This window comes from Salmo trutta, chromosome 3, assembly GCF_901001165.1.
Source record: "Salmo trutta chromosome 3, fSalTru1.1, whole genome shotgun sequence".
NCBI lineage: Eukaryota > Metazoa > Chordata > Actinopteri > Salmoniformes > Salmonidae > Salmo > Salmo trutta.
In genome coordinates, this window is record NC_042959.1 from 72,687,901 (window position 1) to 72,712,091 (window position 24,191).

Sequence of the window (24,191 nt, forward strand, 5' to 3'; positions counted from 1 at the left end):
TTATACACACAAGTGTAAAGGAATGAATCAGAATATGTACATATAAATATATGAACGAGTGATGGCCGAACGGCATAGGCAAGATGCAGTAGATGGTATAGAGTACAGTATATACATATGAGATGAGTAATGTAGGGTATGTAAACATTAGTGGTATTGTTTAAAGTGGCTAATGATACATTTATTACATACATTTTTCCATTATTAAAGTGGCTAGAGTTGAGTCAGTATGTTGGCAGCAGCCACTCAATGTTAATGATGGCTGTTTAACAGTCTGCTGGCCTTGAGATAGAAGCTGTTTTTCAGTCTCTCGCTCTCAGCTTTGATGCCCCTGTACCGACCTCGCCTTCTGGATGGTAGCGGGGTGAACAGGATGTGTCTCGGGTGGTTGTTGTCCTTGATGATGTTTTTGGCCTTTCTGTGACATCGGGTGGTGTAGGTGTCCTGGAGGGCAGGTAGTTTGCACCCGGTGATGCGTTGTGCAGACCTCACTACCCTCTGGAGAGCCTTCCGGTTATGGGCGGAGCAGTTGCCATATCAGGCGATGATACAGCCCGACAGGATGCTCTCGATTGTGCATCTGTAAAAGTTTGTGAGTGTTTTAGGTGACAAGCCAAATTTCTTCAGCCTCCTGAGGTTGAAGAGGCGCTGCTGCGCCTTCTTCACCACGCTGTCTGTGTGGGTGGACCATTTCAGTTTGTCAGTGATGTGTACGCCGAGGAACTTAAAACTCTCCACCCTCTCCACTACTGTCCCGTCAATGTGGATATGGGGCTGCTCCCTCTGCTGTTTCCTGAAGTTCACGATCATCTCCTTTGTTTTGTTGACATTGAGTGTGAGGTTTTTTTCCTGACACCACACTCCGAGGGCCCTCACCTCCTCCCTGTAGGCCGTCTCGTCGTTGTTTGTAATCAAGCCTACCACTGTAGTGTCGTCTGCAAACTTGATGATTGAGTTGGAGGCGTGCATGGCCACGCAGTCGTGGGTGAACAGGGAGTACAGGAGAGGGCTGAGAACTTACCCTTTTGGGGCCCCAGTGTTGAGGATCCGCGGAGTGGAGATGTTGTTTCCTACCCTCACCACCTGGGGGCGGCCCGTCAGGAAGTCCAGGACCCAGTTGCACAGGGCGGGGTCGAGACCCAGGGTCTCGAGCTTAATGACGAGTTTGGAGGGTACTATGGTGTTAAATGCTGAGCTGTAATCGATGAACAGTATTCTTACATAGGTATTCCTCTTGTCCAGATGGGTTAGGGCAGTGTGATTGCGATTGCATTGTCTGCGGACGATTCCCCCTTTAGCAGTGTGCCTCAACACCCCCCCCCCTCCACTACCACCCATCCCCATTCCCCTCCTCTCTCCTCTCCTCTCCCGCTGCCTTGCACCTCTCTCAGTATGTGCTGTCAATAATTGATGGTTCTACAGACTCAAAGGGTAACAGGTCCAATCTCTCATGCATTTATTTATTTACCATTCCTATCTTTACACACACCCAGTCAGTGAGACCACTACCAGTGTTTCTGAGAGCATGGTGATGGATACCCAGCGACTCCTCTGTCTCTGTGTCCATACATGTACTGTATGTCAGGGCAGGGCCATGGGGGTTTGTTATCCATCAGTGCCTGTCCCTGCGGCCAAGATGGGGTTAATATTGCTAGTCTGGCTGACAGCAGGATAGAGGGAAGGAAGTAGAGAGATTAAATGAGTGAGAGGCAGGGGGCAGAGAGGAGAGAGAGAGAGAGAGAGAGAGAGAGAGAGGGGGGAGTGATTTAGTTCATCCCTAAGCAGCACTGATTGACTATAGCTAGCACACTGGCACTCACAAGCACTAACACCCACATAGAACGATGGACAGAGACAGCAGAAATGAGAAGTTCTTCTCCAGAAAGAGAAGTTTCACTTTTGGGGCATATGGAGGGTGAGTAACAGCCACAGTATTGAGAACAAATTAAAATGCTTTGGTTCTAGTGTCAGAATCTGAATAAAATCTTGAAATAGTTGTTCATAGAAGTAGTCCTTAATGTCATGTGGCACATTGCCTAAGGAGTTACCACTTTCCCTATTCACAGTGTGGACAGGTTCATATGTGAAAATGAGACTAGGTGAGAAAAACTTAAAAATACCTTTATTTACCTTTATCCACATTAGATGTAGTTTATTTCTCGCTGGTCATTTTACACTGGATTTAGAGCTTGATACACTTGCAGTTGATGAATGGGAAAGGTGATGGGTTACATTGCTATGCTCTGTCATTCCACCTGTTGTAGCAGACCAGAACCTTTAGAACACAGCATTCTGGATATTTTGGACTCCCCTACCAGCGAGACCAAACCGTTACTCTCTGCTGGCAACAACCAGAAGGTAAAAGGACTTAATTGTGATAATGTGTCTTTCATCATATCCTTTTTGCATTTGTTGATCACATCATCACTAATTTAGTCTCCCTGCATTTCCCTGCATCTGTGTTTGTCTAACTGTTTCTCTTTCTCTTCCTGTTTCTCCCTGAACCTCCTTTCTGTCTGTCTGTCTGTCTGTCTGTCTGTCTGTCTGTCTGTCTGTCTGTCTGTCTGTCTGTCTGTCTGTCTGTCTGTCTGTCTGTCTGTCTGTCTGTCTGTCTGTCTGTCTGTCTGTCTGTCTGTCTGTCTGTCTGTCTGTCTGTCTGTCTGTCTGTCTGTGTTTTCCATGTAAGGTGACAGAGCTGTTTGAGATCATTGAGAAGTTGCAGGTGAGTGAACAGCACCATTCCCTCTCTGTTGTGTGTAGTCTCCGTGTGTACAACAGTTCTCTCTCCAGTTAGTCAATCAGTCAGTCACTGTTACCTTCACTCTCCTTCATCAGAGCAGCAGGCTAGATGAACAGCGCTGTGAATTCCCTCTGCCTTTGAGGGTGAGTCTTTCTCCTAAAATATAATGTCAAGATCTGTGTGCACACGTGTGTGTGTTGACATTTGACCTTTCAATATTATCAACGATACAGACATTTTTGTTCCTTAAAACACTGACGTCACAATAGTTGTAACACTCATACCAGCATACATAAAACTCATTATTAGGTATGCAGATGAAATCATCATCCTACGGATACTGCTAGATCTACATTTAATTGGATACACCAGACTTTTTAATTATCATCTTACCCTTTTGAAAGTCTCAGCTTTTGAAGATAGGTCGTGACCTTCCTCTGATCCTGCCTCCAAAGCTGGGTGGTTACTGGATAGACCCCCGCTACAGAAGTTTGCTGAGACCAGTCCGACATCCTTTCATTACGGACTTGACCCAGAGACCTATGACATCATGGAGAGAGACAGCGAGGCCATATACTACCAGGAGTTCTTCCGCTCACGAGTTAGTAGAGTACCGCCCATAGGACTACTCTTTCTCTGTTCCATTTGACGGTAGAGATGGACTATGATCCAAGATGATGAAATACATACATAGGAGCTGTGTGACTTTCTCTCCTATGTCAGTATCATCACTCGTTCACAGCAGTGGACCCCACCCTGGGACCCCTCCTCCTCTCTGTCTGTTTGGAGGAAGAAGAGAAGAGGCTGAGAGTAATACTGAGGTTGTATCAGAAAGAATGGAAATGATTCAGTTAATGTAATGAAACACCCTGGTGAATTCCATGAGCAACAGTTATTACGTCTGTCTTTCCTTTCCAGAATGAGGGAATGCTCTATGCATGGGGTCTTCTCTGTGTCTCTGTTCCCAAACATCCCATCTGCTGTGGAGCTGGCCAAGGTACCATTACTAGTCTCTCCAACAGACAAGTGTATTTTAGATGAACCTTTATTATACTTTTACTGAAAGCATTTACCATCATTGAAAAACAACAAACTGACCATGTCCTTTTCAGATGCTATGCGACAGTGTGACTGTGCACAGATTTGATGTGGTCAGTTACCTCAAGGTACTTATTTTTCACTGTACACATTCCCAAATGCTTTAGGCCTTCATGTTACACAGAATGTACTCTTCAAATGACCTCTAAACACTGAGACAATTTTGATACAAATGTGTGCCCTCTCCTTAACCTTTATCTCTCTCTATCCCTCCCTCTCTTTGCTACTTTCTTTCTTTCTCTCTTCCCCTCTGTCTTTCAGGCACCAGATCTTATAACAGCATTTGATGAACACAGAGTGTCTCCGAATTTCAAGTTTGGTGTCTTGTATCAGAGAGAGGGACAGGTAAATAACTGGAATGCAGGCAGAAGCTTGGAAGCATTAAATAGTAGCGCTAGTCTACAGTACCTCTCATATTTTCTCTGTATCTTTTACAGTTGACAGAGGAGGACATACTCTGTAACAATGAGGAAAGTGAAGAGTTTCAAGAATTCCTCTCTATTTTGGGAGATACAGTCACACTTCAAGGGTTCACTGGGTAATGTACAGTAATCAACATTTTGACATGGCCTTATGGAGAAATTACAGAAATATGACATTGTAACAGGAAGAGATGAATAAGAAGATACCAGCAGCTTACTGTCACTCCCTCTCCCCGACTGCCTCTTCCCTCTTTCTCTCCCCCATTCTCTCTCTCCCTCCCTCTCTTCCAGGTTTCGAGGAGGTTTGGATGTGTGTCACGGCCAGACAGGAAGTGATGCGGTCTTCACTTCCTTCCACAGCAGAGAGATCATGTTCCATGTGTCCACCAAACTGCCCTTCACAGAGGGCGATACACAACAGGTGTAGCCTGAATAACGACACCAAATCATCCTCATCCACGGTCAATCACTTCAACCCAGCTCCAGTGGCTCCCTCTTACCCTCTGCTCATTACTCCTTACAGCTACAGAGGAAGAGACACATAGGCAACGACATCGTTGCTGTTGTTTACCAGGAGGGCCACACCCCTTTTCTGTCTGATGTCATTGGCTCACACTTCCTGCACTGTTTCCTAGTGGTCATGAGGGTGAGGAAGGGAGTGGGGGGGGGGAGGGGGGGGAGGCAGGAGGAGGAGGTGTGTTCCAGGTAAGAAGATAAAACAAAAGCAGAGACACATTGATCTTATCACTGTAGGTATTTTTATTGGAATGGAAAGCCTTTTTCAAACCTGAAAGTGGTCTGTTTGCAGGTGTCAGTCACAGCCAGAGAGGATGTACCTCCCTTTGGTCCCTCCCTCCCTGATCCTCCCATATTCACAGAGGTGAGTAGAATTCACATCTGAACTTGGTGACATGGTAAAAGACCATGATGCATTCTCAGTGTGTCTCTGTTGGCCTATCTTCCAGAGCTCCCTGTTGAGAGAGTTCCTCCTGACCAAGCTTATCAATGCAGAGATCTCCTGTTATAAGGCTGAGAGGTTCAGTAGACTGGAGGTAACCACAGAAGAACAACACTAACACCATTATAAATGTATACAGTAATTCTTGAGGCATTACATGCACACATCCTAAGACTTTCTAGATGCAAATCTGGTATCTTTTTATGTGGAACAGAAACCAAAGAAACAAGTCTTTCCTCTTCTCTAATTCCTCTCTTCTGCTCCCTATTTCTTACTTAACTCCTCTATGCTGCCTCCTTCTCTCCTCCGTCTCTGCCGCCCTCTCTCCTCTCATCCTACCTTTTCAAGCTGCGCACTCGTTCGTCCCTCCTGGAGGGTCTGCAGGCGGAACTGTCCACCCGCTCCCAGTGCATGATCGGAGGTTCGCCTGTGTCCACCCTCTCGACTTCTGAGGGGATGAGGGGTGTAACTGAGGGGAGTGGAGGGTTCATCGAAAACTTTAAGGTGAGGTCAGAAATCCTTGACTTTTCACTCCGGTATGGGGAAAGGGTGGGTTTTGGACTTGGCATCCATATTTCCTGTCTTTGTTGCAGAGAGCCATTAGGGTGCGCAGTAATTCTTTTGACACTCTTGGGGGACCTAGAAAGATGGGCAGGGTGCCGCTCCCACAGAAGCCCAAGGTAACCCATACTGAAGATGGAAGCACTTTCTCTTTTTTCACTGAATATGTTATTGATATGTTTGTGGGAAATACTGACCCCCCCTGTTGGTTTGTGTCTAACTCTCCAGGCTGCTACAGAGAGAGATGGAGAGAGGTAAGACACTACAGAGAACGGACAAATCAGGCAGACGGACGGACGGAGGACGGACAGACAGACGGACAGACAGACAGACAGACAGACAGACAGACAGACAGACAGACAGACAGACAGACAGACAGACAGACAGACAGACAGACAGACAGACAGACAGATGTTGTTTTTTGTCTTTCAGTGAGTTGGCCTACAAGCCCCCTGAACCCAGCTTTCCGCCCACAGACAACCTGGGCTCCACAGAGGTCAAAGACCACTCCAGTCCCCAGGATAATACGTAGACAGACAGAATTATGTGTATATTTTAGTAATAACCGAGTGGATACTTTGTATGTACAGTGCATTCGGAAAGTATTCAGACCCCTTGTTTTCACGTTTTGTTACGTTACAGCCTTATTCTAAAATTGATTATTCTAAAATGGATGAAATAGTTTTTTCCTTCATCAATCTACACACAATACCCCAAAAATAGGTTTTTAGACATTTTTGCAATTTTATAACAAATATAACACTGAAATATCAAACCCTTCACTCAATACTTTGCCTTCAAATCAAATCAAATTGTATTAGTCACATGCGCCGAACAGGTGTAGACCTTACAGTGAAATACTTACTTAGGAGCCGCTAACCAACAAATGCAGTTTAAAAAAATACGGATAAGAATAAGAAATAAAAGTAACAAGTAATTAAAGAGCAGCAGTAAAATAACAATAGCGAGACTATATACATGGGTACAGGGTCAATGTGCGGGGCACCGGTTAGTTGAGGTAATGTACATGAACATGAAGGTAGAGTTATTAAAGTGACTATGCATAGATGATAATAACAGAGAGTAGCAGTGGTGTAAAAGAGGGGGGGGGGGCAATGCAAATAGTCTGGGTAGCAATTTCATTAGCTGTTCAGGAGTCTTATGGCTTGGAGGTAGAAGCTGTTTAGAAGCCTCTTGGACCTAGACTTGGTGCTCCTGCACTGCTTACCATGCGGTAGCAGAGAGAACAGTCTATGGCTAGGGTGGCTGGAGTCATTGACAATTTTTAGGGCCTTCCTGTGACACCGCCTTGTATAGAGGTCCTGAATGGCTGGAAGCTTGGCTCCAGTGATGTACTGGGCCGTTAGCACTACCCTCTGTAGTGCCTTGTGGTCGGAGGCCGAGCAGTTGCCATACCAGGCAGTGATGCAACCAGTCAGGATGCTCTCGATGGATCAGCTGTAGAACCTTTTGAGGATCTGAGGACCCATGCCAAATCTTTTCAGTCTCCTGAGGGGGAATAGTTTTTGTCATGCCCTCTTCACGACTGTCTTGGTGTGCTTGGACCATGTTAGTTTGTTGGTGATGTGGACACAAAGGAACTTGAAGCTCTCAACCTGTTCCACTGCAGCCCCGTCGATGAGAATGGAGGCATGCTCGGTCCTCTTTTTCCTGTAGTCCACAATCATCTCCTTTGTCTTCATCACATTGAGGGAGAGGTTGTTGTCCTGGCACCACACGGCCAAGGCTCTGACCTCCTCCCTACATGCTGTCTCTTTGTTGTCGGTGATCAGGCCTACCACTGTTGTGTCATTGACAAACTTAATGATGGTGTTGGAGTCGTGATTGGCCGTGCAGTCATGAGTGAACAGGGAGTACAGGAGGGGACTGAGCACGCACCCCCGAGGGGCCCCTGTGTCGAGGATCAGCGTGGCGGATGTGTTGTTTTGTTACCTACACTTACCACCTGGGGGCGGCCCGTCAGGAAGTCCAGGATCCAGTTGCAGAGGGAGGTGTTTAGTCCCAGTGTCCTTAGCTTAGTGATGAGCTTTGAGGGCACTATGGTGTTGAACGCTGAGATGTAGTCAATGAATAGCATTCTCACATAGGTGTTCATTTTGTCCAGGTGGGAAAGGGCAGTGTGGAGTGCAATAGAGATTGCATCATCTGTGGATCTGTTGGTGCGGTATGTAAATTGCAGTGGGTTTAGGGTTTTTGGGATGATGGTGTTGATGTGAGCCATGACCAGCCTTTCAAAGCACTTCATTGCTGCAGACGTGAGTGCTACGAGTTGGTAGTCATTTAGGCAGGTTACCTTGGTGTTCTTGGGCACAGGCACTATGGTGGTCTGCTTAAAATATGTTGGTATTACAGACTTGGACAGGGAGAGGTTGAAAATGTCAGTGAAGACACTTTTTTAATTTAATTACATTTATTTATTTCTAAGGGGTGGATCAGCTTAATATTGCGGAGAGATGGTTGCTTCCATCAATGTAATTGTCTGCATCATTTCCAATCCCCCATATATTTTGGGGGTATATATATATATATCCATATACATATATACATATACATACTTTTTTTTAGAATATTCCTTTATTATTCCCCGCAAACCCTACCACCCTTCCCCCAATTGGAATAAACTAATAAACAATAACATGTAGGCTTCTACCTTCAGTTTATACATATTATACACATTTTACAGACACAATCTATTTTACAATAGATATATTTTGTTTGTTTTTAGTCCTTTCTCTATTTCTGATGTCCATCCAGTTTGATTTCTATTTGTAACTGTGCTATTTCAGAAAATTTCTGGACCTATATACATTTTACAGACCCCGTATGTTTTCCATTGGTTATCTTGTTATTAGTCCCACCCTTCAGCTCCATTCAACCCCTCCCATCTATCTCTCAACATCAACCATTTTGGATTTATTTTTGCCATATATTTTTCAACTGTGCTGTGATGCTTGACAAAAGTACTGAACCTTTCTATTCTCTTAGCTTCTACAGATTGTAAATTAAAAATAAACATTTTTGCTAAAATAATTATTATATTATTGATTAATTGACTATGGCTTTTCAAATCACCCAGTATTGCTATCTGCAGCATTAGTTCTAGGCAAATGTTGCAATTCTTCAGCCATTCCTGGACCTATGACCAAAAACGAGCTACATATGGACAATACCAAAATAAATGGTCTTATGACTCTGCCTCATCACAGAAAGACCTTTGGTAATTTAAATATAAAAATTTGAAGTTTTGAATCCGGCATTGTTTTGCGTATCAATTCATAAACCATGTGCCGTGGAATGGGTACATAGAAAATCTTTTCCCAACTATTTTGCAATTTATATGACACAGCTGTCAGTTTTTTGGTCCTTAAATGAAATTGGTATATGTTTTTATTTATCACACTTTTCTTTAACCATTTATGTTCTTTAATACAGGGCCGACATACAAGTTCCTTACTTTTTCCCCCTTCTACTTGCCTCTTCCATTTTTGTGGTAATGCTGCAATAAGTTGGTTGTAATTTTGGGTAGAGCAGACATTTCCATGTGTCTGTGTTAGCTGCATGTGTGACATCACTACACCAGTCCTATTTATAATATCATCCACAAAAATTATACCTCTTTTAAACATTTCTTCGAAAAATATGTTTGTTTTTTTATCAATTAGTATATTTGAGTCTAACCACAATATTTGTTCTATTATTTGTTCTGTCTTTTCAGGTGGATTAAACTGAAATTGCAACCAACTTTATAAGGCTTGTTTAAAAAATAACGATATTTTGGAGATTTTTTCCTTTTCAAACAACCGAAAGTGAGGAGGTGTAATCTGAATAAAGGGGAAAAGGCCATTCTTGAACATAGGATGAGACATTCCTACCAATTTACTAAAGAACCAGTTTGGATTTAAGTATAACTTTTGTATGACTGATGCCTTTAGTGAGGGTCTAATGCTTTACTATTTAATCATTTCTGCCCTCCGAATTCATATTCGTTATATAAATAGGCCCTTTTAATTTTGTCTGGCTTGCCATTCCAAATAAGATTTTGTTCAAATAATTTAAAAAGCAGGTCACTAGTTGTAGGCAAAATCATAAGCAAATAGGTAAACTGTGATATGACTAAAGAGTTAATCAGGGTGATTTTCCCACAAATAGACAGGTATTTTCCTTTCCATGGTAACAAGATCTTATCTATTTTTGCTAACTTTCTATAAAAATGTAATGGAGTGAGATCATTTCTTTTGGGATTTGTATACCGAGTATGTCCACATCTCTGTCAGACCATTTAATTGGTAAACTACACGGTAATGTAAAATTTTCATTTTTTAGTGATCCAATACATAATATAGTTATACACTTATCATAATTTGGTTTTAATCCAGAGAGGATAGCAAAAGTATCTAGATCCTCTATCAGGCTGTGGAGAGATTCTAATTGTGGTTTTAAAAGAAAACATGAATCATCAGCGTACAATAACACCTTAGTTTTTAAGCCACGGATTTCTAATCCCTAAATATTATTGTTTGATCTAATTTTAACAGCTAACATTTTGATGGCAATAATAAATAGATATGCCAATAGTGGACAACCTTGTTTTACTCCTCTAGAAAATTTAAAACTTTCTGAGATGTAGCCATTATTTACTATTTTACACCTAGGGTTACTATACATAACTTTAACCCATTTTATAAGAGATTCCCCAAAATTGAAATATTCGAGGCATTTATATATAAACTCCAGTCTTACTTTATCAAAAGCCTTTTCAAAATCAGCTATGAAAACCAGGCCTGGTGTCCCCAATATTTCATAGTATTCTATTGTTACCAGTACTTGTCTTATATTATCTCCAATGTATCGTCCATGTAAAAAACCTGTCTGATTAGGATGAATAATATCTGACAATACTTTTTTAATTCTATGCGCCAACCATTTTGCTAGGATTTTTGCATCTCAACACTGAAGTGTAAGAGGTCTCCAATTTTTTAAATGGACTGGATCTTTATATATACCACTTGGGTCCTGTTTCAGTAATAATGATATCAGACCTTCTTGTTGCGTGTCTGATAATCTACTATTTATAAAGGAGTGGTTAAAACATGCTAATAATAGTCCTCTGAGTATATCAAAAAAGTTTTGTATACTTCCACTGGTATGCCATCCAGCCCTGGAGTTTTCCCAGCCTTAAAGGCTTTAATTGCATCCAGAAGTTCCTCCTCTGTAATTTGGCCTTCACATGAGTCTTTCTGTACAGATGTTAATTTTACATTATTAGGGAAAAAATCCATATAATCAGTTTCAGTTAGTGGAGATGGAGGAGACTGAAATGAAAACATATTCTTAAAGTACTTTACTTCCTCTTTCAAAATATCATTCGGTGAATCATCCGTGACTCCATCATTTGTAACAAGTTTCAATACATGTTTTTGGGTAGCATTTCTATATTGAAGATTGAAAATGAATTTGGTGCAATTTCCCTATATTCCATCCAGTTCGCTTTAGTTTTATAATATATTACACTGGATCTTTCTTGAATAAGTTCCTCCATTTCTTTTTGTTTTTCCTCTAACTTATTCTGTGCCTCTATGGTACAGTTTTTATTGCTATCTAACTGTACTGTTAGTCCTTTAATTTCCTCCTGTTAATATGGACTCTTTTGATCTAAATTGCTTTTGTTTTATAGATGAATACTGAATTGCATGGCCTCTAAAGGCACATTTTAAAAGTGTCCCATACAATAAGGTGATCTGCTGTACCTATGTTAAGTCGGAAAAAGTCAGTTATAAATTCTTCTGTCCTAGTTCTAAACAATTTATCATCTAGTAGGCTTTAATTACATTTCCAATATCCTTGGCCACGTGGAAATTCTGTAAGAGTAATATATATGTCAATTATGTGATGATCTGACTGCATTCTGTCCCCTATCAACACTTTTTAAACTTTTGGTGCCAGAGAGAATGGCATAAGAAAGTAGTCAAGACGACTAGCTTGATTAAGCCTCCGCCATATATATCTCACTAGGTCAGGGTATTTAAGTCTCCATATATCCACTAATTCCAATATATCCATGACATTCATGATTTCCTTAAGTGCCTGAGGGTGATAGTTTATAGTGTGATTTCCTTTCCGGTCCAGAGAGGTATTTAAGAGCATATTAAAATCTCCCACGGTAATAATAGAGTCTAGTGTTGCTTGTAGAGTTGATCAATTCTTATATGTATTTTCAAAGAAGCTTGGATCATCATTATTTGGACCCTATAGGTTAATAAGCCATATCTGTTTATTGTCCAATAACATATTTAAAATAATCCATCTACCTTGATGATCTGTTTGGACAATTTGCACATTTGGATCAAAATTACTGTTAATTAAAACCATCACCCCTTTTGAATTTCTTTGCCCATGGGAGAAATATATTTCCCCCCCAGTCCCTTTTCCAAAAAACTTAATCTAAAATTGTTGAATGAGTTTCCTGTAAATAATAGATATTATATTCCTTCTCTTTTAGCCAGGTAAATACTGATCGTCTTTTCTTATTATCTGCTAAGCCATTACAGTTGTAACTGGCTGTACTTATTTCACCACTTACCATAATGAGACACAACTTTGGTTGTGGTTTGCAAGCCCTGCCACATCCTACGAGCATCAGAGCCTGTGAAGTACGATTCGATCTTAGTCCTGTATTGATGCTTTGCTTGTTTGATGGTTTGTCGGAGGGCATAGCGGGATTTCTTATAAGCTTCTGGGTTAGAATCCCGCTCCTTGAAAGCGGCGGCTCTAGCCTTTAGCTCAGTGCGGATGTTGCCTGTAATCCATGGCTTCTGGTATGTATGTACAGCCTCAAGTCTTCTTGGGTATGACGCTACAAGCTTGGTGCACCTGTATTTGGGGAGTTTCTCCCATTCTTCTCTGTAGATCCTCTCAAGTTCTGTCAGGTTGGATGGACAGCTTCGCTGCACAGCTATTTTCGGGTCTCTTCAGAGATGTTCGATTGGGTTCAAGTCCTGGCTCTGGCTGGGCAACTCAAAGACATTCAGAGACTTGTCCCGAAGCCACTCCCGCATTGTCTTGGCTGTGTGCTTAGGGTTGTTGTCCTGTTGGAAGGTGTACTTTCACCCCAGTCTTAAGTCCTGAGCGCTCTGGAGCAGGTTTTCATCAAGGATCTCTCTGTACTTTGCTCCGTTCATCTTTCCCTCGATCCTGACTAGTCTCCTCGTACCTGCCCCTAAAAAACATCCCCACAGCATGATGCTGGCACCACCATGCTTCACCGTAGGGAGTGTGCCAGGTTTCCTCCAGATGTGACGCTTGGCATTCAGGCCAAATGGTTCAATCTTGGTTTCATCAGACCAGAGAATCTTGTTTCTTCATGGTCTGAGAATCCTTTATGTGCCTTTTGGCAAACTCCAAGTGGGCTGTCATGTGGTTTTTACTGAGGAGTAGCTTCTATCTGGCCACTCTACCACAAAGGCCTGATTGGTGGAGTGCTGCAGAGATGGTTGTCCTTCTGGAAGGTTCTCCCATCTCCACAGAGGAACTCTGGAGGTCTGTCAGAGTGGCCATCGGGTTCTTGGTCATCTCCATGACCAAAGCCCTTCTCCACTGATTGCTCAGTTTGGCCAGGCGGCCAGCTCTTGGAAGAGTCTTAGTGGTTCCAACTTTACTACTTTGTTACTTTGGAGTATGATATGTAAAGTATGCTAAAATGTTTTTAAAGTTTTTTTTTAGGTGGTTTGACACTTTATTCAGACAGTAATGAAATGAGAAAGGGAGACAGGCAAGTGTTATAAACAGTGGGAAGGTTGTAAGCCGGGATTGATCCCTGTTCTCAGGTGGAAAGTTGTATGAAACATGTGCCAGGAAGTGTTAGCACTACAACAAGGCTCTGCACAGGAAATGTTACTATTAATGGTTGATGGCAGTGGGTAACCAAATCAGAGATTGGAGTCTGCTTGTCCATAGACTACTTTGAAGGTAAGGACACAAACCTTTTATATTTTGTCATTTGGAATCTATCTCTTTAAAATAGGGATGGAAGAAAATCCTCTCCAGGAGGGTTGGCCACCCAGATCTATGTTCACCAAGTGCTGGGTGTTTGAAAATGTTCTTGTACTGCATTTTTGAAGATGACCTGCATTTTTGAAGATGACCCAACCTTCAAGAAAAATCGAATGAAGCTCAATATTCAGGGGGTTTATGTCTACTAGTTGTAGATCAATATTCAGGTGGTTTATGACTACTAGATGAAGATCAATATTCAGGTGGTTTATGACTACTAGTTGAAGATCAATATTCAGGTGGTTTATGACTACTAGATGAAGATCAATATTCAGGTGGTTTATGACTACTAGAGGATCAATATTCAGGTGGTTTATGACTACTAGATGATCAATATTCAGTTGGTTTATGTCTACTAGTTGTAGATCAATATTCAGGTGGTTTATGACTACTAGTTGAAGATCAATATTCAGGTGGTTTATGACTACTAGATGAAGATCAATATTCAGGTGGTTTATGACTACTAGTTGTAGATCAATATTCAGGTGGTTTATGACTACTAGTTGAAGATCAATATTCAGGTGGTTTATGACTACTAGATGATCAATATTCAGGTGGTTTATGACTTCTAGATGATCAATACTCAGGTGGTTTATGACTACTAGATGATCAATATTCAGGTGGTTTATGACTACTAGATGATCAATACTCAGGTGGTTTATGACTACTAGATGAAGATCAATATTCAGGTGGTTTATGACTACTAGTTGTAGATCAATATTCAGGTGGTTTATGACTACTAGATGAAGATCAATATTCAGGTGGTTTATGACTACAAGATGATCAATATTCAGGTGGTTTATGACTTCTAGTTGAAGATCAATATTCAGGTGGTTTATGACTACTAGTTGAAGATCAATATTCAGGTGGTTTATGTCTACTAGTTGTAGATCAATATTCAGGTGGTTTATGACTACTAGTTGAAGATCAATATTCAGGTGGTTTATGACTACTAGTTGAAGATCAATATTCAGGTGGTTTATGTCTACTAGATGAAGATCAATATTCAGGTGGTTTATGACTGCTAGATGATCAATATTCAGGTGGTTTATGACTACTAGATGAAGATCAATATTCAGGTGGTTTATGACTACTAGTTGAAGATCAATATTCAGGTGGTTTATGACTACTAGATGAAGATCAATATTCAGGTGGTTTATGACTACTAGTTGAAGATCAATATTCAGGTGGTTTATGACTACTAGTTGAAGATCAATATTCAGGTGGTTTATGACTACTAGTTGTAGATCAATATTCAGGTGGTTTATGACTACTAGATGAAGATCAATATTCAGGTGGTTTATGACTTCTAGATGATCAATACTCAGGTGGTTTATGACTACTAGATGATCAATATTCAGGTGGTTTATGACTACTAGATGATCAATACTCAGGTGGTTTATGACTACTAGATGAAGATCAATATTCAGGTGGTTTATGACTACTAGTTGTAGATCAATATTCAGGTGGTTTATGACTACTAGATGAAGATCAATATTCAGGTGGTTTATGACTACAAGATGATCAATATTCAGGTGGTTTATGACTTCTAGTTGAAGATCAATATTCAGGTGGTTTATGACTACTAGTTGAAGATCAATATTCAGGTGGTTTATGTCTACTAGTTGTAGATCAATATTCAGGTGGTTTATGACTACTAGTTGAAGATCAATATTCAGGTGGTTTATGACTACTAGTTGAAGATCAATATTCAGGTGGTTTATGTCTACTAGATGAAGATCAATATTCAGGTGGTTTATGACTACTAGATGTAGATCAATATTCAGGTGGTTTATGACTGCTAGATGATCAATATTCAGGTGGTTTATGACTACTAGATGAAGATCAATATTCAGGTGGTTTATGACTACTAGTTGAAGATCAATATTCAGGTGGTTTATGACTACTAGATGAAGATCAATATTCAGGTGGTTTATGACTACTAGTTGAAGATCAATATTCAGGTGGTTTATGACTACTAGTTGAAGATCAATATTCAGGTGGTTTATGACTACTAGTTGTAGATCAATATTCAGGTGGTTTATGACTACTAGATGAAGATCAATATTCAGGTGGTTTATGACTACTAGTTGAAGATCAATATTCAGGTGGTTTATGACTACTAGATGATCAATATTCAGGTGGTTTATGACTGCTCGTTGTAGATCAATATTCAGGTGATTTATGACTACTAGATGATCAATATTCAGGTGGTTTATGACTACTAGATGAAGATCAATATTCAGGTGGTTTATGACTACTAGATGAAAATCAATATTCAGGTGGTTTATGACTACTAGTTGAAGATCAATATTCAGGTGGTTTATGACTACTAGTTGAAGATCAATATTCAGGTGGTTTATGTCTACTAGATGAAGATCAATATTCAGTTGGTTTATGACTACTAGATGTAGATCAATATTCAGGTGGTTTATGACTGCTAGATGATCAATATTCAGGTGGTTTATGACTACTAGATGAAGATCAATATTCAGGTGGTTTATGACTACTAGTTGAAGATCAATATTCAGGTGGTTTATGACTACTAGATGAAGATCAATATTCAGGTGGTTTATGACTACTAGTTGAAGATCAATATTCAGGTGGTTTATGACTACTAGATGATCAATATTCAGGTGGTTTATGACTTCTAGATGATCAATACTCAGGTGGTTTATGACTACTAGATGATCAATATTCAGGTGGTTTATGACTACTAGATGATCAATACTCAGGTGGTTTATGACTACTAGATGAAGATCAATATTCAGGTGGTTTATGACTACTAGTTGTAGATCAATATTCAGGTGGTTTATGACTACTAGATGAAGATCAATATTCAGGTGGTTTATGACTACAAGATGATCAATATTCAGGTGGTTTATGACTTCTAGTTGAAGATCAATATTCAGGTGGTTTATGACTACTAGTTGAAGATCAATATTCAGGTGGTTTATGTCTACTAGTTGTAGATCAATATTCAGGTGGTTTATGACTACTAGTTGAAGATCAATATTCAGGTGGTTTATGACTACTAGTTGAAGATCAATATTCAGGTGGTTTATGTCTACTAGATGAAGATCAATATTCAGGTGGTTTATGACTGCTAGATGATCAATATTCAGGTGGTTTATGACTTCTAGATGAAGATCAATATTCAGGTGGTTTATGACTACTAGTTGAAGATCAATATTCAGGTGGTTTATGACTACTAGATGAAGATCAATATTCAGGTGGTTTATGACTACTAGTTGAAGATCAATATTCAGGTGGTTTATGACTACTAGTTGAAGATCAATATTCAGGTGGTTTATGACTACTAGTTGTAGATCAATACTCAGGTGGTTTATGACTACTAGATGAAGATCAATATTCAGGTGGTTTATGACTACTAGTTGAAGATCAATATTCAGGTGGTTTATGACTACTAGTTGAAGATCAATATTCAGGTGGTTTATGACTACTAGTTGTAGATCAATATTCAGGTGGTTTATGTCTACTAGATGAAGATCAATATTCAGGTGGTTTATGACTACTAGATGTAGATCAATATTCAGGTGGTTTATGACTGCTAGATGATCAATATTCAGGTGGTTTATGACTACTAGATGAAGATCAATATTCAGGTGGTTTATGACTACTAGTTGAAGATCAATATTCAGGTGGTTTATGACTACTAGATGAAGATCAATATTCAGGTGGTTTATGACTACTAGTTGAAGATCAATATTCAGGTGGTTTATGACTACTAGTTGAAGATCAATATTCAGGTGGTTTATGACTACTAGTTGTAGATCAATATTCAGGTGGTTTATGACTACTAGATGAAGATCAATATTCAGGTGGTTTATGACTACTAGTTGAAGATCAATATTCAGGTGGTTTATGACTACTAGATGATCAATATTCAGGTGGTTTATGACTGCTCGTTGTAGATCAATATTCAGGTGATTTATGACTACTAGATGATCAATATTCAGGTGGTTTATGACTACTAGATGAAGATCAATATTTAGGTGGTTTATGACTACTAGATGAAGATCAATATTCAGGTGGTTTATGACTACTAGTTGAAGATCAATATTCAGGTGGTTTATGACTACTAGTTGAAGATCAATATTCAGGTGGTTTATGTCTACTAGATGAAGATCAATATTCAGGTGGTTTATGACTACTAGATGTAGATCAATATTCAGGTGGTTTATGACTGCTAGATGATCAATATTCAGGTGGTTTATGACTACTAGATGAAGATCAATATTCAGGTGGTTTATGACTACTAGTTGAAGATCAATATTCAGGTGGTTTATGACTACTAGATGAAGATCAATATTCAGGTGGTTTATGACTACTAGTTGAAGATCAATATTCAGGTGGTTTATGACTACTAGTTGAAGATCAATATTCAGGTGGTTTATGACTACTAGTTGTAGATCAATATTCAGGTGGTTTATGACTACTAGATGAAGATCAATATTCAGGTGGTTTATGACTACTAGTTGAAGATCAATATTCAGGTGGTTTATGACTACTAGATGATCAATATTCAGGTGGTTTATGACTGCTCGTTGTAGATCAATATTCAGGTGATTTATGACTACTAGATGATCAATATTCAGGTGGTTTATGACTACTAGATGAAGATCAATATTTAGGTGGTTTATGACTACTAGATGAAGATCAATATTCAGGTGGTTTATGACTACTAGTTGTAGATCAATATTCAGGTGGTTTATGACTACTAGTTGAAGATCAATATTCAGGTGATTTATGACTACTAGATGAAGATCAATATTCAGTTGGTTTATGACTACTAGTTGAAGATCAATATTCAGGTGGTTTATGTCTACTAGTTGAAGATCAATATTCAGGTGGTTTATGACTACTAGTTGAAGATCAATATTCAGGTGGTTTATGACTACTAGATGATCAATATTCAGGTGGTTTATGACTACTAGATGATCAATATTCAGGTGGTTTATGACTACTAGATGATCAATACTCAGGTGGTTTATGACTTCTAGTTGAAGATCAATATTCAGGTGGTTTATGACTACTAGATGATCAATATTCAGGTGGTTTATGACTACTAGATGATCAATACTCAGGTGGTTTATGACTTCTAGTTGAAGATCAATATTCAGGTGGTTTATGACTACTAGATGATCAATATTCAGGTGGTTTATGACTACTAGATGATCAATATTCAGGTGGTTTATGACTACTAGATGATCAATACTCAGGTGGTTTATGACTACTAGATGATCAATACTCAGGTGGTTTATGACTACTAGATGATCAATATTCAGGTGGTTTATGACTTCTAGATGATCAATACTCAGGTGGTTTATGACTACTAGATGATCAATATTCAGGTGGTTTATGACTACTAGATGATCAATTCTCAGGTGGTTTATGACTTCTAGTTAAAGATCAATATTCAGGTGGTTTATGACTACTAGATGATCAATATTCAGCAGCCATGGGTGGGCTTGGGAGGGCATAGGCCCACCCACTTGGGAGCCAGGCCCAGTCAATCAGAATGAGTTTTTCAGACAGAAATACTGTCTTCTCCCCAATTTCGTGGTATCCAATTGATAGTTCCAGTCTTGTCGCATCATTGCAACTCCTGTGAGAGGCAAAGGTCGAGAGCCATGCGTCCTCCAAAACACGACCCAACCAAGTTGCAGTGCTTCTTGACACAATGACCGCTTAACCCAGAGCCAGCCACACCAATGTGTCGGAGGAAACACCGTGCACCCGGCGACCGTGTCAGCGTGCATGCGCCCGCCCCGCCACAGAGGTCGCTAGAGCGCGATGGGACAAGTACATCCCAGCCGGCCAAACGCTCCCCTAACCCGGATGATGCTGGGCCAATTGTGCGCCGCCCCATGGGTCTCCCAGTCGCAGACGGCTGCGACAGAGCCTGGAGTCGAACCAGGATCTCTACTGGCATAGCTAGCAACTGCGATAAGTGGATGGATTATCTTGACAAAGGATAAAATGCTCACTAACACAGATCTAAACAAATTTGTGCACAACAGTTTAGAGAAATAAGCTTTTTTTGTTTGAAACATTTCTGCGATCTTTTATTTCAGCTCATGAAACATGGGACCAGCACTTTACATGTTGAGCTTTATATTTTTTGTGGATGGCTGCAAACTATTATTAGGTCAGTGTTTTTGTATCAAAACGAGCAGAGCGGTAGAAGAATGTCTAGTGGTACAGGTACTGTAGGTCGTGACCGGCATCACACTCCAGGGCAGTAGGTGGCAGTGTATGCACATATCAGTTGGTTGCGATTCGCCAATAAAATTTGAAGAAGAAGAATGTATAAAGTAAACAAACACGGTTTTGACTAGAAGGAGTACAGTATATGTCACAATTGACTATAATTTACTTTTCGTAGCAGGTTATTATAATTAACGTAACAGGTTATGATAATTAGTTTAAGGTTAGGCAAAGGATTATAGGATTAGCTATGAAAGTAAAACTACTTTAAATGTATTTTAACACAATATATCCCATCTACCAATGACCCAGAAGCACTGCGCGATAGACTGCACCTAATTCTATCCGCGTTATTTAAAGCGGCCCCAGTTTAGTGTGCTTATTGGTAGTTTACATGTATGCTTGAAATACAAAACGAAAGAACTATGTTAACAGCTTGTTTGACTTTTGCACGGGTAATTTGAATGATCCCTTGGTGCATATGTGCACATTTCTAAACTTGAAAACATTCAGAGTTCAAAGTGCGTTTGATTGTTTTCAATGGTTGAACTTTGACACAGTTTTTTCTTTGACAGACGGACATCTAGCTGGTGGTCAAAGGTAACGTGCACATAATTTACAATGACGTAAGATATACGTTTTAATTTACCCCACAAAATAACGTTATAACTAAGTGTTTGTGGCTACAGAAACGTTTTTACTTGCAGTGCAATGACAACGCTACACGGATGTTACAACTAGATAAATCGTTTGGCTACAGGAACGTTTTTACTTGCAGTGCAATGTCAATGTTACACGGATGTTACAACTAGCTAACTGTATCCACACATTAATGATTAATGATGTCCTGAATTAATCTTTTTTTCGGGGGGGTGTTCGCCTGGTGTTCTATTATTTCATTGTATTCACAAGAATGTCCCTGTATTGATGTCTAATATTGTTATTATTGTTGCAATAATACAAAAAAAAATATCCTTCAGATGGAAAGTTCTAGGAAAGTGATTGAACTGTTTTATGACGTGGTCTCTCCCTACTCATGGCTTGGCTTTGAGGTTAGTGTCTTTAGATCAGGGCTGCCCAACCCTCTTCCTGGAGATCTACCATCCTGTTGGTTTTCAGTCCAACCCTAATTTAACACACCTTATTCTACTAATTAGCTGCTCAACAAGATCTTAAATGGCTGAATCGGTATGCTAAATTAGGGTTGGACTGAAAACCTACAGGACAGTAGATCTCCAGGAAGAGGGATGGGTAGCCCTGCTTTAGATTGTACATTTTTAAATGTCAGAGGTAGAGTTATATGCTTGACTAATCATTGTGCATGCATGTATCGGATCTTTAGGTCATGTGCCGTTACAGAAATGTGTGGAACATTGACCTTAAACTACGTCCTGCATTCTTGGGTGGCATCATGCAAGGGTCAGGTAAGTAGCTAAGATCAACATTACACAAACCAGGCTTCACAATAGGCTATGGATGGATTGTTATGTTTACATTGCACATGTTGTCAGTCAGCCATTTAAAAAGTCATTATGATGAGTCATCTGTATTGTGATGTAAAGTCTGATTGTACTTTTATCCTGTATTCCAGGTAATAAGCCCCCAGGTCTGGTCCCAAACAAGTTCCTGTATATGACCACAGACCTGCACCGTCTAGCCCAGTACTTCCAGGTCCCCATCAGTCCCCCTGCTGACCCCTTTGAGGCCATGTTTGAAAAAGGTGCATCTCCTTTATGTAAATATGCCAGTAGCCTATTTTGCCAAGCTTATGACAACGCTATTGGATATATATTCAGGATACACATGGGTGGGAACAGCATTAATATGCCAGTACTGTTTCTTATATAGAATGTATCTTAAAGCTCAATGAAGGTTTCCTAATATCGATCGAACAGCATCTTTAACTGGTTTAGGGCTCAATGCAGTAGGCCAAGATTTGGTAGCTGGTGCTGACAGGTAACATTCCAGGTAACTCTCCCTGTAACATTCCATTGAGTACTGCTGTTTGTTGGGGACACTCAAGGAGAAAAATGTCTGTGCTGTCAACATGCCTGTTCTATATTATCAATGAGCTTTATTCTTCTGAACCTAATACACTGCTCTGTATGGTCTCTTATCCTTTTTGTGTCTCGCTGTCAAGCAAAATAAACTCCTTGCTGACCTCAGTCACCACATTTTTCTTTTCTAACCATGTATTTGTCTGTCCCAGGCTCGCTGTCTGCCATGCGCTTTGTGGCGGCGGTACAGGAGAGGGAGGTGGGAGGAGATAAGCAGGTAGAGCAGGTGTCCCGGGAGCTGTGGCTGAGGATCTGGAGCCAAGACAAAGACATTACCCAGCCTGCATCACTCTCTGAGGTACCAGGATGTACTCAGTCGCTGTAGCTTCAATTCAAGGCTTCTCTCCATTCATCATCTGTCTAGTGTTATTCACATGTGCCGTTCACATAATATCTGAAAAATGTGCTTTTTTTTTAAAGTGTTAAATAAGTGTTATCTCCCAACACTAATGCAATTGCACTCAAGATCACAATCCTTGAGTGCTGGAGGGCATAATCCTCCAAGAGCATTTTGAGATTGGGTCTGGATAGATAGTGGCGTCATGGATTTGAACATTGCAGGTTGTTTGTTTTTAATGTGATTCATGTTTTTTTCCAGGCAGCCATGAAGGCGGGGCTCTCAGCCAGTGAGGTGGAAGAGCTGCTGAAACTGTCCACCTCTAAGGAAATCAAAGACAAGCTGAAAAGATCCACCCAGGAAGCACTGGACCATAGGGTCAGTGTCTCCTCTTTCTCTCCCAACCAACCCCACCCCATACATTTAGATGGCTGTTAATGACAATAGCAGCCATCAGTGTGGGAGTGGACATCAGTATCAGTACATTCACTAGTATGAGTGCAGTCACTACTTTTGCTATCTCACCTTGTCTCTGTTCTCTCTCTCTCAGGCCTTTGGTTTTCCTCTGGCTGTGTGCCATGTGAATGGAAAGGCGGAGGTGTTCTTTGGCTCTGACCGGTTTGAGCTCATTGCCCACTGCATAGGTGAGCCCACACTTCCTCTGGCGTCATAAGATGTCATGTTCCTGCATAAACTCCCACTTTGGATGCATCAGAATATTCACAAATGGCATATTATAGAATTGACTTTAACCAATATGACTTATCAATGAACCATTATACCAGGGCATGTAATGCTTAAAAACAAATACAATTTGAATGAATTCAATATTTGGCTACAGAAGTGCCATTTCTTACCGATCTCTATAGCTTCTGTCCAAAAACGAATCCTGTGATATTACGTCAACACATACTGGAGGAGTTACTGGCTAGCTACAGTGGCTAGCTTAGCTAACGAACTAGCTACGTCGGTCGCAGGGCGCGCATGACCAGAATGACACATCGACGAACCACCAAAGTCACACCCCAAATTGAGAAAGGGGCGGAGTTCGACCGTTTTATGTCCAAAGTTAACCTTTAAGATAGCAATTACTGTAGGCTATATACTTACAGCAATTTGGCTTTTTACGTCATTTAGCAGACGCTCTTATCCAGAGCGAGTGCATACATTTTAATTTTTTTGAGCTGGTCCCCGTGGGAATGGAACCCACAACCCTGTCGCCATGCTCTACCAACTGCTCTACACGGGACTGCAATCAATACTGTACATCTTATTGTAATACGTCACATGTCATTGTACACATTATGTCATGCACCCCACAAATCTTTTGATAGATAAATCTATCAAAAGCTATGTAATCACACAACTCAAGACAGTTATCATTATTGCGTCCTGGTTGCTAAATATGGTAGATTCTATTGTTTTGAATTTTGGTTCCTATATCATTACTATCATCTCTTTGAGCCCATCAAGATTCACCTCAGTGCAGACCTTATCCAATCATATCCTTCTGTCTTCTAGGAGAGAAGTGGATGGGACCCCAGCCTGCTGCTTCCAAACTGTGACTTGAAACTGGGACTGTCATGTATGGAATTCTTTAAGATTAATAAATACTATAGATATGATTTGAAATGGTCTTTTTTCTAAATCTGACTGAAAATTATTCTTTGAAATAGATGACTGTCTTTTCACTAATCATTTTTACTGCCACAGAAAG

At 40.3% G+C, this 24,191-nt stretch overlaps 1 protein-coding gene across 9 annotated transcripts; it reads left to right on the top strand.

The window, feature by feature from the left end:
* The first annotated feature begins 1,782 nt into the window (after positions 1-1,782).
* Positions 1,783-24,099, top strand: LOC115187830 (glutathione S-transferase kappa 1). 9 transcript variants are annotated; one of them, XM_029746875.1, is made up of 26 exons: positions 1,783-1,915; positions 2,067-2,099; positions 2,265-2,358; positions 2,687-2,722; positions 2,836-2,883; positions 3,145-3,341; positions 3,464-3,561; positions 3,659-3,737; positions 3,853-3,906; positions 4,100-4,183; positions 4,276-4,376; positions 4,552-4,681; positions 4,784-4,906; positions 5,069-5,140; positions 5,226-5,312; positions 5,567-5,722; positions 5,812-5,898; positions 6,008-6,033; positions 20,656-20,680; positions 21,061-21,132; positions 21,423-21,504; positions 21,672-21,800; positions 22,290-22,435; positions 22,736-22,852; positions 23,025-23,118; positions 23,996-24,099. In XM_029746875.1, exons 6-26 carry the CDS (start codon positions 3,291-3,293, stop codon positions 24,037-24,039), a joined length of 1,857 nt encoding a protein of 618 aa, XP_029602735.1. In that variant the 5' UTR covers positions 1,783-1,915; positions 2,067-2,099; positions 2,265-2,358; positions 2,687-2,722; positions 2,836-2,883; positions 3,145-3,290; the 3' UTR covers positions 24,040-24,099. The 9 variants fall into 9 exon arrangements, with proteins under 9 accessions (XP_029602735.1, XP_029602741.1, XP_029602742.1 ...); XM_029746881.1 differs by having other exon boundaries at positions 3,151-3,341; XM_029746882.1 differs by having other exon boundaries at positions 2,841-2,883.
* Positions 24,100-24,191: the final 92 nt, after the last annotated feature.

Coding starts and splice junctions, on each gene's coding strand:
- LOC115187830 (XM_029746875.1), top strand. CDS start 3,291: ATGGAGAGAGACAGCGAGGCCATATACTACCAGGAGTTCTTCCGCTCA. Junction 4,907..5,068: donor GTTTCCTAGTGGTCATGAGG/GTGAGGAAGGGA, acceptor GTCTGTTTGCAG/GTGTCAGTCACAGCCAGAGA. Junction 21,133..21,422: donor ACTCATGGCTTGGCTTTGAG/GTTAGTGTCTTT, acceptor TCGGATCTTTAG/GTCATGTGCCGTTACAGAAA.